The sequence below is a fragment of the Clytia hemisphaerica genome, unplaced genomic scaffold (assembly GCF_902728285.1).
Source record: "Clytia hemisphaerica strain Z4C2 unplaced genomic scaffold, Clytia hemisphaerica genome assembly, whole genome shotgun sequence".
Taxonomy (NCBI): domain Eukaryota; kingdom Metazoa; phylum Cnidaria; class Hydrozoa; order Leptothecata; family Clytiidae; genus Clytia; species Clytia hemisphaerica.
In genome coordinates, this window is record NW_027104246.1 from 48,947 (window position 1) to 66,229 (window position 17,283).

The 17,283-nt window shown below is 34.2% G+C and overlaps 1 protein-coding gene and 1 long non-coding RNA gene across 2 annotated transcripts in view; one reads left to right on the forward strand and one right to left on the reverse strand.

The window, feature by feature from the left end:
- The window catches only part of LOC136816330 (WASH complex subunit 5-like), a 30,424-nt gene extending 13,433 nt beyond the window's left edge, over window positions 1-16,991 (reverse strand). The window contains exons 1-17 of the mRNA XM_067072653.1: window positions 16,730-16,991; window positions 16,434-16,540; window positions 16,025-16,210; window positions 15,527-15,719; window positions 14,891-15,043; window positions 14,529-14,642; window positions 14,362-14,403; window positions 14,050-14,179; window positions 8,272-8,393; window positions 7,857-7,986; window positions 7,406-7,518; window positions 6,976-7,083; window positions 6,665-6,723; window positions 6,451-6,526; window positions 6,148-6,258; window positions 5,931-6,008; window positions 5,702-5,764 (exon numbers count right to left, since the gene is read on the reverse strand). Of these exons, the coding sequence (XP_066928754.1) occupies window positions 5,702-5,764; window positions 5,931-6,008; window positions 6,148-6,258; window positions 6,451-6,526; window positions 6,665-6,723; window positions 6,976-7,083; window positions 7,406-7,518; window positions 7,857-7,986; window positions 8,272-8,393; window positions 14,050-14,179; window positions 14,362-14,403; window positions 14,529-14,642; window positions 14,891-15,043; window positions 15,527-15,719; window positions 16,025-16,210; window positions 16,434-16,540; window positions 16,730-16,954 (2,010 nt within the window). The 5' untranslated portion in view covers window positions 16,955-16,991. The remainder of the gene's footprint in view (window positions 1-5,701; window positions 5,765-5,930; window positions 6,009-6,147; window positions 6,259-6,450; window positions 6,527-6,664; window positions 6,724-6,975; window positions 7,084-7,405; window positions 7,519-7,856; window positions 7,987-8,271; window positions 8,394-14,049; window positions 14,180-14,361; window positions 14,404-14,528; window positions 14,643-14,890; window positions 15,044-15,526; window positions 15,720-16,024; window positions 16,211-16,433; window positions 16,541-16,729) is intronic.
- On the forward strand, window positions 9,572-10,850 carry LOC136816334 (uncharacterized). The gene is made up of 2 exons (XR_010847910.1): window positions 9,572-9,618; window positions 10,702-10,850. It is a non-coding gene; the product is annotated as an uncharacterized lncRNA (long non-coding RNA).
- Window positions 16,992-17,283: the final 292 nt, after the last annotated feature.

The window sequence follows — 17,283 nt, forward strand, 5'->3', positions numbered from 1 at the left end:
TTAATATAGGCGTTATATGATAATACGATTATTGTTACGGGATTTAGTTTGTAGAAACGACTGGAAGAAACTTGCGTAGCAAGAAAATAATTTATCAAGCAACAACAAACTAAATTGTTCCGTCCATTACTTTTTGCTTTATTTCTACTATGTCTGAATTAGTCGTCTAGCTTGCTAGACTAAGCCTTCGGATGTTCTTAACTTTTTCAGATTTAAGCCTAAAAATATTCTTAACATGTTCTTATTTTCGCCATTTTGTGGTTAATTTTGTGCGTTTTTCTAAGAAATCGGGTGTTTTAGAGTCCCCAAAGCCTTAAAATATTCTTAACATTTTGGCAATCGAAGCCTTATGTTCTTATATAGTTTGTTCTTATAAAAAAAACGTGTACACGAATTTACTTGGTGAGATTACAGTTTCTACAATTTGCCGGCCATTAATTTCAAAGCAGATTTTGGTTTCCCGATCGAGAAAAAGTTTCCGAATAGGGAAGTTTTTAATTGGGAATGTGGGAGTAGAATTAAGAAGCGATTATCCGGTGGATTTCTTAACTACCTGGTGAATATTATTTATTTTCACTCCTTTACAAGAGAGACAAGTTTTAAACTTTCCACAGGCATACCCGGAGTGCTCAGAGGCCATTTTCCCGATCGAGAAACTGGTGAACTTCCCGATTTGGAAAGTCTAGTCATTTCGGGAAGTTTTCCACCTTCCCGTTCGGGAAATATTTCCTGTTAAGATAATAGTTGCCTTTTCCATGTAGCGGTCCCGACTGTTTAACTTCTTCGAAGTAGGTAATGTTAAAATTTTTAAGATTTTGATTAGTTCAGTTTAAATTTTTTTTTACCATTAGATAGAAAATATTAATGGCTTTGAGAAAATACATACTTTTGGGGTACAAAAATTTGTTGTTCTAAAGATATGACCAATTAAAGAGATTGTGTCATAAAGGGTGTCCACATACTTTAATTGGTCATTTGTTCAATTTATCGGCGTTAAGAACACTATACTAATAGCAGTTTTTTTTAATATTCATGTTAGAATAATATTCTAGCGCCAACAGAATGATGACCTACTAACCCTACAGGACAAAAAAAACAAAAAGTCTCGTACGGTGCCGTTTATTTAGATCCAATGAAAATGCTCTTAACGATTCAACATGTTTTCATGAGCCATTCCCTGTACATAAAAGAATTTAAACTGTTTTTAGCTCATTCGAAAATTCTGAACTACTGTTTAAATTTACCGATTCCTTTTAGTGACGCTACAAAGAATTACAATAAAAAATATCATATCCCATTGCGAATAAATTAGAAAATTGTTTTCATTTTTGATAAATCTATCCGCAATAGTTTTCACTAAAATCAAATTTAATTAATTTTTATTTTTGTGAAGTGTGAAGTAAATTCCAGAGGCTATAAAAATGGATCTGATGGAAAATCTAGAACCGAGAATGATGAATTTGAAAAAGATGGAGACAGATGCAAGACTTTGCTCTTTAGAAGAAAAACTGTCTTCAATTCAAGAAGAAATGAAATCGTTAAAGGTAAAAGAGGATAAGATACAAGCTTTTGGCATCATCAACAAAAGTTTTGAGGACTCAAAAGAAGGAACTACCCAAGGAAGATATGAACAAAAGAAGAGTGAAGAAGAAAGAAGAAATAACGTCGAAAACAAAATAACCCAAAATCAAAGTTACGCAGAGGGCCTGACCATCCATGGCCTGAGTAGAATTGCCACAGGAGGTCCGGGAACCAGAGTTGTTTGGTCACTTTTGATCGTCACTTCGTTCATCATTGCCATTATTATTTCAAAAGAACATTGGGATGCTTTTCTCGACCATCATAGTCAAACGAGCACCAAAATTGTCACCCAAAAGGAAATGACTCTCCCAGCAATAACCATTTGCACTTATGAAGAGTTGCTCGTATATCGTCGTCGATTTAATAAAAGGGGACTAGTCGGAACACGTCCAAAAATGGTCAAGGTTGATGCGATAGGTTGTGCAAGAAATTTGACCAAATGTGGTTATAATGGAACAACGTTCGTTAAGGTGCAAAATGTATCGGCAGATTATGAACATAGATCGCTCCAGAATGATCTTGTGGTGTTTGACAATACTACAAATTGCTTTACCATCAGTGGCCAAATACAGAAAGCACCATCTGACGTTCTTACTGCTCGGATTATCGCTAAGAGAGTAACAGGCATCAATGAGTGGAGTGAAATATATGTAAACCCCTCTTTGGAAACCTTTCCTCAAGCATCTGCTGCTGTCTACTGGGCCACTGAAGGCTTCTATCATGCCACCGTTGAAAAGAAGATTATTAAGAGACTCGGATTACCGTACACTGATTGCGTTCGAGGCTTAGGAACTTATGAACAGAACAAATTCACTGGCAACTACACCGTTAACAAATGTTTGAAAGGATGCTTTTTTGAAGAGGTTCTCATACGTTGTGGTGCTATACCAGTCATGTATAAAAAGCACTTGCGTAAACCTGACAGGTTCGACAACAAAACGGAAATTAATGAAACCTTTGCTTCGTCCTGCTTTAATAAAGTCGAAGAGGATAACATCCTGGCCACGAAATGCAACTCAAGATGCCGCCTGGATCCTTGTTACGAAGAAGAATTTAAAATGATTCTTTCTCAAAATCCGATCAAAACAGAAAACTTTTTAACACTTGCATTCACTTATAAATCATTCTTACTGGAAATTATTGAAGAGATGCCATCGTATCGTTGGCAAGAATTATTTTCGAATTTTGGTGGATGTGTTGGTTTGATGACTGGTGCGTCGATTCTTTCGATCGTCGAATTATTTATGTTCGGTGGTTTAGTTGTCACGAACTTGTATTTCAAAATTAAGAACAAGGTTCAATCAAAAAAGTAGGAGTCTGCTAAATTGCGTGGGTTGCGTGGGTGCGTGGGTCAATATTTTTGCGTGGGTCAATATTCCTGCGTGGGTCATTTTTTTGCGTGGGTGCGTGGGTCAAAATATTTTTTGCGTGGGTCAAAAATTTTGCGTGGGTCAAATTTTTTGCGTTGGTCATATTTTTTGCGTGGGTCATATTTTTTGCGTGGGTCAAATTTTTTGTTTAGGTCATATTTTTTGCGTGGGTCAAAGTTTTTGCGTGGGTCACTATTTTTTGGTGATTTTTTAGCTAACTCGATTTTTTTACCAAATTAAAACTTTCAAGTTATCTTATACAAAAATGTGTTGTGTATCATCTACGAAAACTAAACAAAAGCACACTGTTTTAATGTAACGCGTTGTGGTTTATTTTGCATAGCTGCACTTATTTACTATAATATTATACAGAATCAACACACACCCGTCTAATTTTTGTAGATACACTTCAGGATCACACTTTTGAATTTTAGCATGCTATATTTCAGGATTCCAGTGTCATGGAAATAAACCCTATAACTCTAAGCAAAAAAATGAGATATAATAAAATAATAAAAAGTACAGCGTCTTTATTTCGTCCAATTTTTTAAAGGGGGGGGGTTTCAGGGGGTACCCGATTTCGCAATTCCGCCAATTTTTTCTCCAATTTCCGTCAAACCGTCTTAAATTGAACCAAAATTCCGTCACCGAAAATTCCTTTGAAATTCAATATTTTTGTCGAAAATTCCGCAAATTTGGAATATCTTTTACCAATTCCGAAATTCCGCAATTTTTTTTGCTAAATTCCGTTTTTCCGCACTAAAATTGTCTAATTTTCCGTCTCCGTCAGAGAACCCAATTTCCGTAATTCCGTCTAAATTTTCGCCAAATTCCGCCACTCCGTCCAAAAAAAAGGCCGATTCCGCTCCTCCGCCAATCGTGAACCCCCCCCCCTTTAAATTGGCCTTTAATGTACTTAAATCAAAGAAATTACAAGTGGGGTGGATGAAATAATTGACAACGATCAAATTGTTTAGTAATCGGTCGCCTAATGAATTATATTACTTTTGTAGACAAATTTTCAGATTTCGTCGCCATTTGCTTTGTTCTTTAACACTCAAAGGAAACCCAAAAGATTAAAGCGTGCTATAAGAAGCTATAAAAGCTGACATGTTCAGTCAGTGGAATTAAAAAATATAAAGCCGCTTGATTGAGTACATTTTTTTGGCCATTCTTAGGTATATACAAAACGTAACTACAGTATTAGTTTTGGACGAAATCTCCCAAAAGGGAAAATTCCACTTATAAAAAGACACTCCCCTGTTGGAAACATTCTTTCCGACCTCGTTTATTGGAACAAATTCACCATATTCAGAAAGTACGGAACTGTACAGCTATGCAAAATAAACAAAATAAAACCAAAACGTGTCATGTAAAACACATCCAACATTTTGGATGTTACCAGTTCGAATTTCAAGGGGATGGGAAGGCTGTTTTTCGAATTACAGATAGAATTTTGATCCATGCAAAAATTTTGAACCGTGCAAAAAATAATGACCCACGCAAAAAATAATGACCCACGCAAAAAATAATGACCCACGCAAAAAATAATGACCCACGCAAAAAATATGACCCACGCCAAAAATATGACCCACGCAAAAAATATGACCCACGCAAAAACTTTGGCCCACGCAAAAAATTTGACCCACGCAAAAAATCTGACCCACGCAAAATTTTTGACCCACGCAAAAAATATTTTGACCCACGCACCCACGCAAAAAAATGACCCACGCAAAAATATTGACCCACGCACCCATGCACCCACGCAACCCACGCAATTTAGCAGACTCAAAAAGTAGATGCTAGTTTGAAAGGTTTTTAGATTTTTTGGCGATTTGAGGATATTCTTTCTGCCATTTCTTAGAAAAATGCATGGCTGATCGTGGGAGAAAATGACGTCACGCGGAATCAGTCTATTGTGTGATTAATATACTGAACTGAACTGTAATTACATTGCTTCATATTTTAAAACAGTTTTCCAATAAACCTCGAGTCACTTTCAAAAAATTCTTGAATTAAAATCTACTTCTATGCAAGTTCATTCAGAACAGCCGTGCGACTTAAAATTCAACTTTGCGACCTTCAAGTGGTATTTGCTAATAATTATGAAATATTTATTCATTTGTTACTTTCCAGATTAATTTTACTGTAGCTATTTTCGAAATTCTTACCGATTTCATCTTGTAAAAAAATATCTAATTTTCACAAACAACCATTTTGAAGTTATTTCAAAATTAACCATTTTGAAGTTACTTCAAAATTCAAAAAATAGAAATATTACCCCCAAATTAGTGAACAGATAGCCTACCGAAGAAGGAAAAAAGGCTATAACTTTTTCATACAGTTCTTGAAATAATAGTTTATAATGTCTAATCCGCAGAGATGAGCTGGAGTTTTTACAAGATACTTCACTAATTGGCCATTTGAAGTGTTAGAGATGACGCGTTCTTTAGAAAAAGTAATAAGATTCTTTTATTACATCTTAACGACCAACCAAATCAAATAAGAGCTTGTAAAAACTCTAGCTTGTCCCAATCCGCAACACTGCACGATATCTTTTAAATCTGTTTTGATTTATTTAGGGGCTTTGTCTGATTGTAAGAATCACATCGAAAAACAAACACGCCAGGAACTTCCCTGAAGCTATTTTCCCGTAAACAGAATGTCACACAATTGTACTTGCTTATACTAAAGATTTTAAGTTCAGTCTTTTCTTGTTTCGAATTAAGCAGAAGATAATAAAAAGCTACCTCGTATCGTTCATCAAGCTGTGCGTAATCACGAAGTTTATCTTTGTCTAAACGAGTTGGTACCTAGAAAATTAAATTGAATAGAACTCACATTTCATAGCCGTTTCTTAAATTTAGTAAAATCATTTTAATTTTAAATAAGATTTTTCACTTCAAAAAGGATCTTGTATTATATCTGATTGTATCATAAAGCCATCTTGGTCAAACTAGTATGAGAATTAGCTCTTACTTCTTTCATTTTCCTGGACAAGATGTTGATGATGACAGCTAGAAGACCAAAGATTGATTCTGGGATGATTTGTAATACCTGTAGAGAGTGAACTATTGTGATGAGATTCTCAAAAGAAACTTTTCACTTATCTGAAGACTTACTGCGGCGATTAGAGATACTTTACTTCAAGCAAGCTTCCCCTTGTTATTTTCAAAAATTGAGGAATTTTGAATACCTTTCTCAAGTAGGCGACCAGTACACCGGAGTAATATTGAGATACACTGACCAAATCAGGACTTTTTGCTTCACTGATTCGAACCAGCGGTAGATCCAATGCAGAAGCCATCTAAAATGGGAAGTCGGTGTGGAGTTTGAGATCAAAGTTAATGGTTCTTGTGTGTTTCGTGGCATGGGATTTAATTGAAAACTCATCGAGCAGATGGTTACAAAATAAAGAATAGGAAAGTGAAAATTAATATAGAAATATTTTTTATTATGTTTTACTATATAAATCAGCCACGTGCTTTGTTAATTTCACCTTGAGAAAAGCTGCACGAAGTTTTATGACAAGGGTTGGTTGTCTTTTGATACCTTCTTGCATCAATGAAGTGTAACTAAATGAAAAAGAATGGAGATTTGAAAAAAGCAAAAAGATGACGGTAGGCCTCTCTGTTACAAGATTGTTACTTTACGATTGTTATTTTTTTGGCGAGTAAAACATCAGAATATTTCACATAATAAAATTAATATACCTGTCCATGATTTGCCACGCATAACTTGTATCCCCAACTAACTCAATGGTAATCAGCACCTAATAATAAAATAAAGTTCCATTTCTAGAAAATGACTCAGCTGGCAAACCTGATTTTTAAAGATTACGAAAATATGTTTAAAATCCTTTAAAATTACAGTAATTTCTGAAATCTGAGGCTTTGGATTGTTCTTAATTTGTCCCTAGGTTTTGGACAATTTTTCAGCCTCGTGCTCTTATAAAATTGTTCTTATAAAATAAAGTGTGTAGTGTCAGAGGGAAATATGCTTCGGAATCGAAGAATAAAAGTACCTCTTCCTTGATGTTGATAGTTCTGATCATTTGATGTAAAAATCGTCTGGTGTCTGACAGGAACTGTTTCACTTGAAGGTTCGTCTCCAGCTGATGGAATTCTTGCACCTGAAAATGTCGATAAGTTACTTCGTCATTATTACTATCTTCTTTCGTCATTATTTTAGAAATATATCGAAGCTAAGTTTGGTATACGTGAACAAGCAAGAAATTTCGGAAAGAACTCTTTTAAAGATAGCATAGTTCCTTTTGTTAGTACGTAATGATGTTACTAATAATTCAGAGTTTATCAAATTCAATAAGATTTTTATTGAAGATTCTTCCCGTATCTAGTACTCTCTCATTTATAACCTTGCATTTTAAAATCAGTTCTGTTTTTCAAATTGGTGGAAGATAATTAGTAGTTTAGGTATGAAGAAAGGGTAGCTACTTCTTCTAAAGCTTGAATGAGTTGAATCATTTTCCTGCCGGCAGACGTGGCATCTTCATAATCTAAAGAATCGATCTGCTTTGACATCTCTTTGAACCAAGCCATCAAATTCTCTACGAGAAAAAGGTGTCAAAATAGATTTTTGAAATAAACCGAAACTTCCTGGAACGAGCAAGTATGTTCATCCCATATTATTGAGATTCACGCAAATTCATTGGCCAAAAGACGTCACGAGGCGGTGGGAGATATTTACCATATGCCATTCGAATTCGTATTCGAAACGGCAAGCCTCGCCACAAATACGGTTTTTACTGACCCAATAATATGTGTGACTAATTTATCATGTTAACATCTTTCTTAATACGAGTTCGTATTCCAATACCATTGCGTTACTCGTGAAAGATTCAATTACGTTATAATGTTACAGAAAAAATGACTTTCTTAGAATTACCATTTTTCTCCACACGCGTTAGAGGTTTTGTTCCACTGAATACTTCACTCAGTTCATCCATTCGCTCAATACACTCTTTCTTGTACGAGTTCCAATTATCTTTCTTGCTTCCCAACATCTTCTTAAACATCTGAAAGCAAACAAGTTGCGACGAATTGAGCATCAAAACATCGTCAGCAAAGACACTCCGAAGAAGGCGACGCCCTTAAGCAACATCACGTATATAAGTAAAATGAGACATTAACAAAACCTAGCAAGAGGAAAGTAAATTCGAAGCTTTACATCGACAAAATGATGTCGAGCTAAAACGACGGTCGAGTTCCGGGGATCTCGGATTGAATTCCTGCTGAGCCGTTGACCCAGTGAAACAATTTAAAAAATCCAAATAAAAATCCAATCGTGAATTCCAACCAACCTCCTTGAGAAGAAATTCGAATTGTGCTGTGTTGAGGAGGAGTTGAAATAATTTGGAAGGATTGTGTCCGAACGTGTTGATGGCATCTTTGATTTGTCTGCACTTCTTGTTCGTCTCCGCAACTAAAACGTGGAAAAGTGATTCTTATTAGTTTCTATACGCCAACGGCCCTTGTTGTGCGCAGATTTGTAATACTTGCGCAGATTTGTAATACCTGCGCAGATTTGTAATACCTGCGCAGATTTGTAATACTTTCTGCGCAGATTTGTAATACCTGCGCAGATTTGTAATAAACTTTGCGCAAATTTGTAATACTTGAGCTGCGCAGAAATGTAATACTTCTCTGCGCAGATTTGTAATTTGGAATTGATATTTTCATTGGTAACCAAATTCTATTCTGCGAACAAGATACATTAAAAAAGACTTAGAAAATAATACCCAAATAAAGTTGTGATTATTGAGCACATCGAATAAATAATCAATTAATATTTCTTTTCTAAGCAGTGCTTTTATAAGAAATTTATCTGGTAATATATAAATTGTTTATGAGAATAGCGCGGACATAATTTTTTATAAGAACTGCTTTTATAAGAAACTAATCAATAACTCGTAAAATAAAAATTATTTCTTGCCGGTAACTGTTTATTTCAAAGTAAACAAGGTGCGAAGAATAACATGAACATGTACATTTTTTATAAGAACTGCTTTTATAAGAAACTAATCAATAACTCGTAAAATAAAAATTATTTCTTGTCGGCAATTGTTTATTTCGAAGTAAACAAGGTACGAAGAATAACATGAACATATTTATTTTTTATAAGCACTGCTTTTATAAGAAAGTAACCAATAACTCGTAAAATAAAAATTGTTTCTTGTCGGTAATTGTTTATTTCGAAGTGAACAAGGTGCGAAGAATAACACGAACTTATTGGCCCAGCGTTAGCGAACGGGCCTTTCAAAAGCAACTGTCTGTTTGTCCGTCCCACTTTGCTCCTTCTAAATTGTAGACTAGCAAGTGTCCGTATTGCGTATTGTATTCAGTGAAGGGAGTGACTCTGTTGCAAGCGCAGCTGCAGAGTGAAATACAACGACTAGTTACTAGTCTATCTAAGTTTTTGTTGTTGTAGATCTCGCGCTCTTTGCATTTTATAGCTCAAAATGGCGGATTAAGTGGAGACAAAGTTTCTTTCTCCTCCTGAAATATCAGACCAACTCTGACATTTTCAGACGCTGTTGTTTCATTGATTGTTGCTGTTTACAGATTTATTGATATACAATCGTTATTTTTCGTGATTTATTTATCCTTTTACTGTGTTGTTTGCTGCTTGCTCATTTGTAAAACAAGAGGTATGTATTTTTTTTGGAATAAAATTTTTCAGATCGAGTAGAATAGGCCACAAAACGTCTAATCCTGACGACCCCTTTCTAATCCCGACCTACCTCTAAAATAAACAATTTTTCCAACTTTAGATGGTATAGGGGACGACGCTTAATAGAGGGCGGTGCTTGATAGAGGGAATTCTGTGGTCGCGGCCTTGTCTGATCAAACGCAATTGAACATCATTACATTGTCCATGAATCGAACGAATCAAACGTAATTGACAGTCAATCAAACCAATCATTAACCAATCATTAACGCATGTCCCTGGCAACCCCCAGAAATTTCCAGGGCGATATGGGGGTAGACATGGGTAGACATGGGTAGACATTTTAATTGCCCGGTTTTCCTCTTGCCTTTTCTTCCAATATGCATGATACAGTAATTATGCACGTGGCTGTTTATCATTGTTTTACGTCCTCTTTGAAAAAAGGTCTATTCTCTTTTACATCTTTGGGGTCTTTGACGAAAGATTTTTGAATTTTTTATCGGCATTTGGCCGATTAGGGGGGGAGGAGTTCCAACTACATGCCGATAAAAAAGCAAGTATTGTGACGAAAATCTTTTTAGCCTATTTCTTTCTGATTTCGTCCACAAACTTCACTGAAAGCATACGATTTCACTTGCTTTCACCTTTGAGCACAAATTCGCAACTTTAAAAGTACAGTTTTGAATTAGCTTTGATAAAAAAACTCTTTTTTCATTGGCCAGCGCACTGCCTTTTCTTACAAAATGTTGGGAATTCATTGCGTCTTTTTTAAAACTTTTGGAACTAATTTTCACGGTTTTTCTCAAAAATTATTATTGTAATTTTTATGTTACACCAGGATCAACTGTGCAAATTTTAGAATTGAACTAACCGCAAAAATTAATTCCCGCAAAATGCAATTTTTCTGATTTTTTCACAGACCGTGAAAATTAGTTCCCTTTAAGGTACATAGAATAAATATAGCAGAAATATTATTAGAACAACCTTTCATCTGCTTCAAAATGGTTATAAAATTGGTAAATTTTCAAATTCTTTGATGTTAAATTAATATTTCTTCTTTCAGCTTGAAAACCAACTGCGTGGACAACTCCTGACCAGTTGTCATCTCTGTCTTACCCATCATTAATGACTGATTTATTCAGGTTGGTACTTACTGAGATAGAGGGGGAATCGAAAGCATAGGTCTAACTTGACATCATTTTTCATTGCTTGCAGCAGGAATATGTAATAGCAAAGCTGGATGATGAACAAGAACTCTTTAGGAAACTGCATCTTTGTCTTTTCTATTGTTAACTGTTCATAATAGAAACCATCTCTGTACCCTTTAAGTGTTCTATTTTTATAAGAAAAAAAGGCCAGGAAAACTTTTCATACAGTAATTCTGCTCAGATTTTAACTGTTTTCATGGAAAAAAGTTCCCAGTAAGTAAATAGTCAAGAGCTTTCTCGTAAATGAATTTATTTTTTATCAGCATGTGCCATGAATTTGACTGGCTTTTTGTGATTTTTCTTGAATAACTTTGCATGTAAATATTTTCTTTGACTAATTAATTTCCAATTGATATGATGATGAATAGTATACATCTTTCTAAATTCCTTTTTTATTTCTTTTTACAGATTTCAAGACCAAAGGATTACTAAACCCCTACTGAAGGGTTAAACCCTTCAACCAACCTATCTCAGATTACTTGGCATCACCAGATTACCTGGAACAACCGCAGATTACGCGGCATTACTAGATTACTCGGCATTACTAGATTACTCGGAATTACTAGATTGCATGGAATTACTAGATTACTCGGAATTACTAGATTACTCGGCTAATCAAAACTTGCGACATTATCAGATTACTCAGCTTACGAAATCGACTCAGCTTACTTAACTTACTCTTCATATTCAGCTCACTTTATATTTATCTACTAGTATCGAAATTTAAATAAAGAAATTTGAATTAAAAACCAAACTTTATTTTACATTGGAAAAACAAACTTTATTTTATATATAATAGGAAAAACTAAAATTTATTTTACATAGGAAAAACAAACTGTATTTGATCTGGGGTTATTAGAGACAATGGAGTGTTTGAAATTTTTTCTTTGTTTATGAAATGTTATTTCTTAATTACATGCATTTTCTGTTGAAAACAATTTTTAACTTGAGAATCAACTTTTAGACCTTTTATTGCATGTGTCATAAAAAGCTAAAATAGTTAATTTTTTTGTAAATTAATGTCCCAAGAGAATTTAATTGGCTTTCTTTTGCAGATGACAATAATAATTTTGCACTTCACTTAGAGGCTTTTTGAAAACACGCTTCACACAAAATCTCTCTAAACGTAACAAACACTACTATCGTCAGCTACATAAAGAAGTAGGGTTTGGTACAGGCTAAGGAAAAAACAAACTTTATTTTACATTGGAAAAACCATATACACAAAAAACCGTTATATTTAAAGGTTATGTACTATAGGTTATGTACTAACATAAGTATTCCCGTTTCATGTTGAGCACATATTTCGTAACAGACTAGATATCGCTTATTGTTCTTTTTTGCTGAGATAAACAAATATTTTGGATTTCTCTCTGTTTTCTATCAAAAATTGCTTCACATTTGTATCTATTCAATACGAAAGAGCTTGTAATTTAAAAAAGCTGAGTTAGCAAACGAAATCATTATACCTAACTTTATACTTTGCATAGGAAAAACTAAACTTTATTTTACAAAAACCAAACGTTATTTTATGAAAGAAAAACTATTGACCAAAAAAATATACTCTGTTGTTGCATTTGATATAGGTGATGCGCATCGTCTCGTTTATTGTTGCCCCAGCTAACCCCCGTCTTTATATTTTTCTTTTTTGATTATGCAACATTGTAGAGCATTGTACGATGACCCCTAACACGGTTTTACTACTTTTCGCTTTTGCTGGGCCTTCACGCCCAACGGGCTACTTGTTTATTTTTATAAGCACTTGGTTATGAAAAACAATTAATGATATAAAAATATTTTTGTCAACATTTTATCATTTCAAGAGGTAGTACCAAAATTGATGAACAATTTATAAGATGATATGATAAGAAAACATTGATTTGCTCTAAAACCACCTTCTACCTAGCTAGGAAACCTGTCCCCTCTGACTGAATTTCTTCTATAACCTTTCATAGCACCTGCATTACATTCCAGCATGATATCTCAAGTGAAATTGTTTTGAGTTAACTTTCTTTCAAAAAGAGTTTGATGGTTGAAGCTTCGGTATGTTTTTTGTTGTTGTTAGATAGAAAAAATACATAAAGATGAAAAAAAAATGATTGGAACAATTTCCATTAGATTAAAATATATTGATTCGTTCCTTATAAAGTTGATGCTTATAGGAAAAATCAAAATATTGAAATTGTATTCAAAATCCCATGTTTGTATTGAAAGAACCAACTGCCGAAAGCCAATTTCCATTAGATTGAAAGATATTGATTCGTTTCTTATAAAGTTGATGCTTATAAGAAAAATAAAAATGCTTAAAATTATTCCCAATCCATGTTTGTATTGAAAGAACCAACTGCCAAAAGCCAATTTTCATTAGATTAAAATATATTGATTCGTTTCTAATAAAGTTGATGCTTATAAGAAAAATGAAAATATTGAAATTACTCAAAATCCCATGTTTGTATTGAAAGAACCAACTCCCGAAAGCCAATTCCATTAGATTGAAAGATATTGATTCGTTTCTTATAAAGTTGACGCTTATAAGAAAAATGAAAATGCTTAAAATTATTCCAAATCCATGTTTGTATTGAAAGAACCAACTGCCAAAACCCAATTTTCATTAGATTAGAATATATTGATTCGTTTCTTATAAAGTTAATGTTCATACTAAAGATATACAACCTTTGTGTGATTTTCTGATTATTTTCTAAGTCTTTTTTTCGAAACTTTTCTTCGTGGGAAACAAATGACGAAGTAAAAATCTAAATTCCAAATTACAAATCTGCGCAGAGAAGTATTACATTTCTGCGCAGCTCAAGTATTACAAATTTGCGCAAAGTTTATTACAAATCTGCGCAGGTATTACAAATCTGCGCAGAAAGTATTACAAATCTGCGCAGGTATTACAAATCTGCGCAAGTATTACAAATCTGCGCACAACAGCCCTTTATTGGCGTATTATTTGCGTCACTGGCGACCGGTATAAGGGATATAAATTAAATTAAGGCCGGGTTAAAAATGGGAAAAAAATGAGCATTGGCGTAACAAGGGCCGGCGTAAAGAGGGGTACTTTCATTCTCAAACTCACCGAGTTAAAACCTTCAGGCTCATTACTTAACCTTTTTGATTACATATGATTATTCGATTATACAGATTAATTGTAGTCTCATGTCTTATATCTGATATATATTAAAGATGAAATTTAGACTTACTGCCATCAGCAGTATGCAACATCAGCCATCTATAAGTGACATTGCATTCACGTAGCAGATTCATTAGCTTCGGAATGTTGTCCAGTACAAATTCTTCAACTAGAACACCTTCTTTCAAATACGCTAAAACCTTGAGACAAGTAAAAAAGGATATTTATTAGTTGTAAGTGAACCCAGTAAACATCTATCATAACCCAATGTTAAATAATTTAGCTCAGTTAGGTTTTATGTGGCCATAACATCGAGGTTTAGATTTGTCATGCCTTTATTCAAACCTCGACTTAAATGCATAAAACAAGTGATAAACAGTACCTGACTGTTCAGACTTTTCACATTGTCGATATGTCTTGAAGCCTAAAAAGAAGATTTAATAAATCGTTTTTAATTTCTTTTTGGTGATGAAAATTAGAGTGTTTGATAAGCAATTACAAATTACAACGAAATATTAATATGGGATACAGAGAATTTGTTTTTCATACCACATTTTTGACGTTCTGCATGTCGACAGTGTTATTGAGAGCGTTTCGTGCGGCTTTATAAGGATCCCATGCGTCGATCAAGTTCACAATCGTCCCCATGTATATACTGATCACCTATTGAATAGAACAGCTTTCAATGATACAAAACACGTTTGAGTATGGTAGAAAATTAAGCCAGTATTTATTAAATAAAGGGGTTTTGTCTCAAGTTTTGGGGCTTTTGAAAAACTATTTAACATTTCATTTCAGTTTTTAAAATTGAATAGCAAAATATAAATATACTTTGTAATGCATTATATTTTAGAAAACCTAACGAATGGAACAATCTTGTGGTCAAGTATGACAAAGGAAGATTTGCATACCCAATTATCAGGGAAATGTTTATCGACCACTTCCCTCATGACGGCCTGTTGATTGTTTAAGATCTGTGGTGAGAAGTACAAGATGACGTAAAGCATGGCTGCATGGTTAGCAAGTGCTGTGCTCCTGTGTTCTGGTAAGGGGTACGATGCTACCTGGAAGCAAGGACGTAATTTATAAATAAAAGTTTCTCATAAGAAAAGAAGGAATTCAATGATCAAAATCAGTTGACCTGTTCAACCCATCAGCATTATTAATAAAAATATTTGATAAGGGGAAGTCCCTGCAAAATTTTAAACACCCCGAATGATTTTTCAGTGCTCTAAGTTACTTCTGGAAGGTAGAGTTTTAACTGATTGAAAAACTCGAATTTGCTCCAACAAGGGAATGTACCCTAGAAGCAACTGAACACCTCTAAAATCCAAATATTTGATAAAATAAAGTGTGAGTACTGAGATCGCAATTCTCGCCCAAACTTTCTGAAAAACGTGAAAGTACACAAAATCCCAATACATTTCGACCATGATTGTATTCCAATGTCAAATTTATATAACGGTACCATTTTCCTCAAAAAAGGGCTAAACATAATTATTATTATCCTTATTATTATTATCCTGAGAAAGGTTGGTAAATTATACCTGGTTGTAAATATCATCAGAACGAAGTCTTCCTATCACCATGGCGATAAATGTTTTTGAGATGGGAACTCTTTTGAAATATTCTTCCGGATATTTTGGGGGACGTTTACTACCGGCTTGATTTGAGTAGCCTGTGCTCCTTAACAACTTACAAACGTCATCCATGTACGAATCGATTGCTGCTGTTGATGCACTAAAAAATCAATGTGAATGTTTCTTTCAAAATGTGCTTCGTTTATTTGTTGATATCTAGACGGACGGACGGACGGACGAACACAAGTTGATTTATAGGACCTCCACCCCACCGGGGTAGGTCCAAAAATGTCTTGAAATAGTTCAGGTAGAAGAACGTTTCAATGAAGAAGGGAGGAAAGTGGTATTAATGAGGCTGAATTCAGGCTAGAACCGAGGGAGGTTTTTCCTATAATAAAGCGTGTATCGCAGCTGATGTATTAGTGTAACATAAGTGAAATCCAATAGAAAATTAGGTGTGAATACCAATATCGATTGTATGATACGAGCATGCGTTCACGGATGTCTCCTTCAAACTTCATATCCACAATCAACAACATAACACCATACAAATACAGAGCTTCACACATCAACTGTTTGCCATCGTTGTTCAGTAAAACACTTTCCAACGTTTGTTGAATGAAAATACCTTCATCAAGATCTTCCAGGTATCTAAAGTGAAAGAATGGAATATCTACAGTTACAGTTTTCTGTAAAGCCCGAAGAGCTAGATAGATGGAGTGATTTATACTTTTCCAAGCAAAAAAAGGAATATCGCAAAAAACATTGTTGCCATTGATTTACCTAGGTAGGATTTCCTACTAGCTAAATCTTTATGGGAAAATCACGATGATTGAAAACAGATTTGAATAAATTTTAAAGAGCAATGCAATACCTGTTTAAATCTGTGACATATTTGAAAATACTTTCGAAAGCAAAGTAAAATCTTTTCAATATTTCCAAGTGGCTTTCTCGAAACTCTTCATCCAAGTCTTGGAGTTCCTAACCATACAAAAATTGAAATAAATAAATTTCAAGTTCCAATTTTTTGAACAAAGATCAAGGAGTAAATTGCCACAAGATTGAAAGTATCAGATCAATCAGAAAAAAATTCTAATTATAACTTCACTGAAAGTTCGGCTTCCGTAGCGTAACTTTTGCACAATAAAACGTTGGCCAAGATTCACTTACTGGTTTTGAGTTTAGTTTATGCTCGAACAGATCAATGGATCTGAAGTAGGAAAAATCCAGCAAAATTTCTCCATATTTATCTTTGTCTTCTTTGCTTTCCAATTTGAAGACGGGAGGTATGAAGTCAGAAAGGCGTAACAATTCTGCAATGATAGCATTCCCTCTGCTGATCAATTTGAGTATAGTTTGTCCACATGCATTGTTGTCTGCCAAAAAATCTGCCATCAGTTATGGTCGTTGGATTTATTAATTTTTTATTTCACTGAAAAATATAAATAGACATGATCAAAAATACTTAGTAATCAACACAGGTTTTTTTCAGAAAGGGGAACTTTGAACTCTGCAGATTGGAAGTAGGCTGTTGCGAGAGAAAACAAAGAAAGTCATGATGTGTATGGAATTGATATTTCATAGTAGAATTGAATTGAATTGAATCTATCAAAATTTAAGAAAACATAAAAAATCTAGCTGGTAAAAAATGTTATAAAAGTTTTTCTAAAACTAAAATTTCCCTGACTATAGTTTTAGAATTGAAGATTTTACATTTTTCGAGT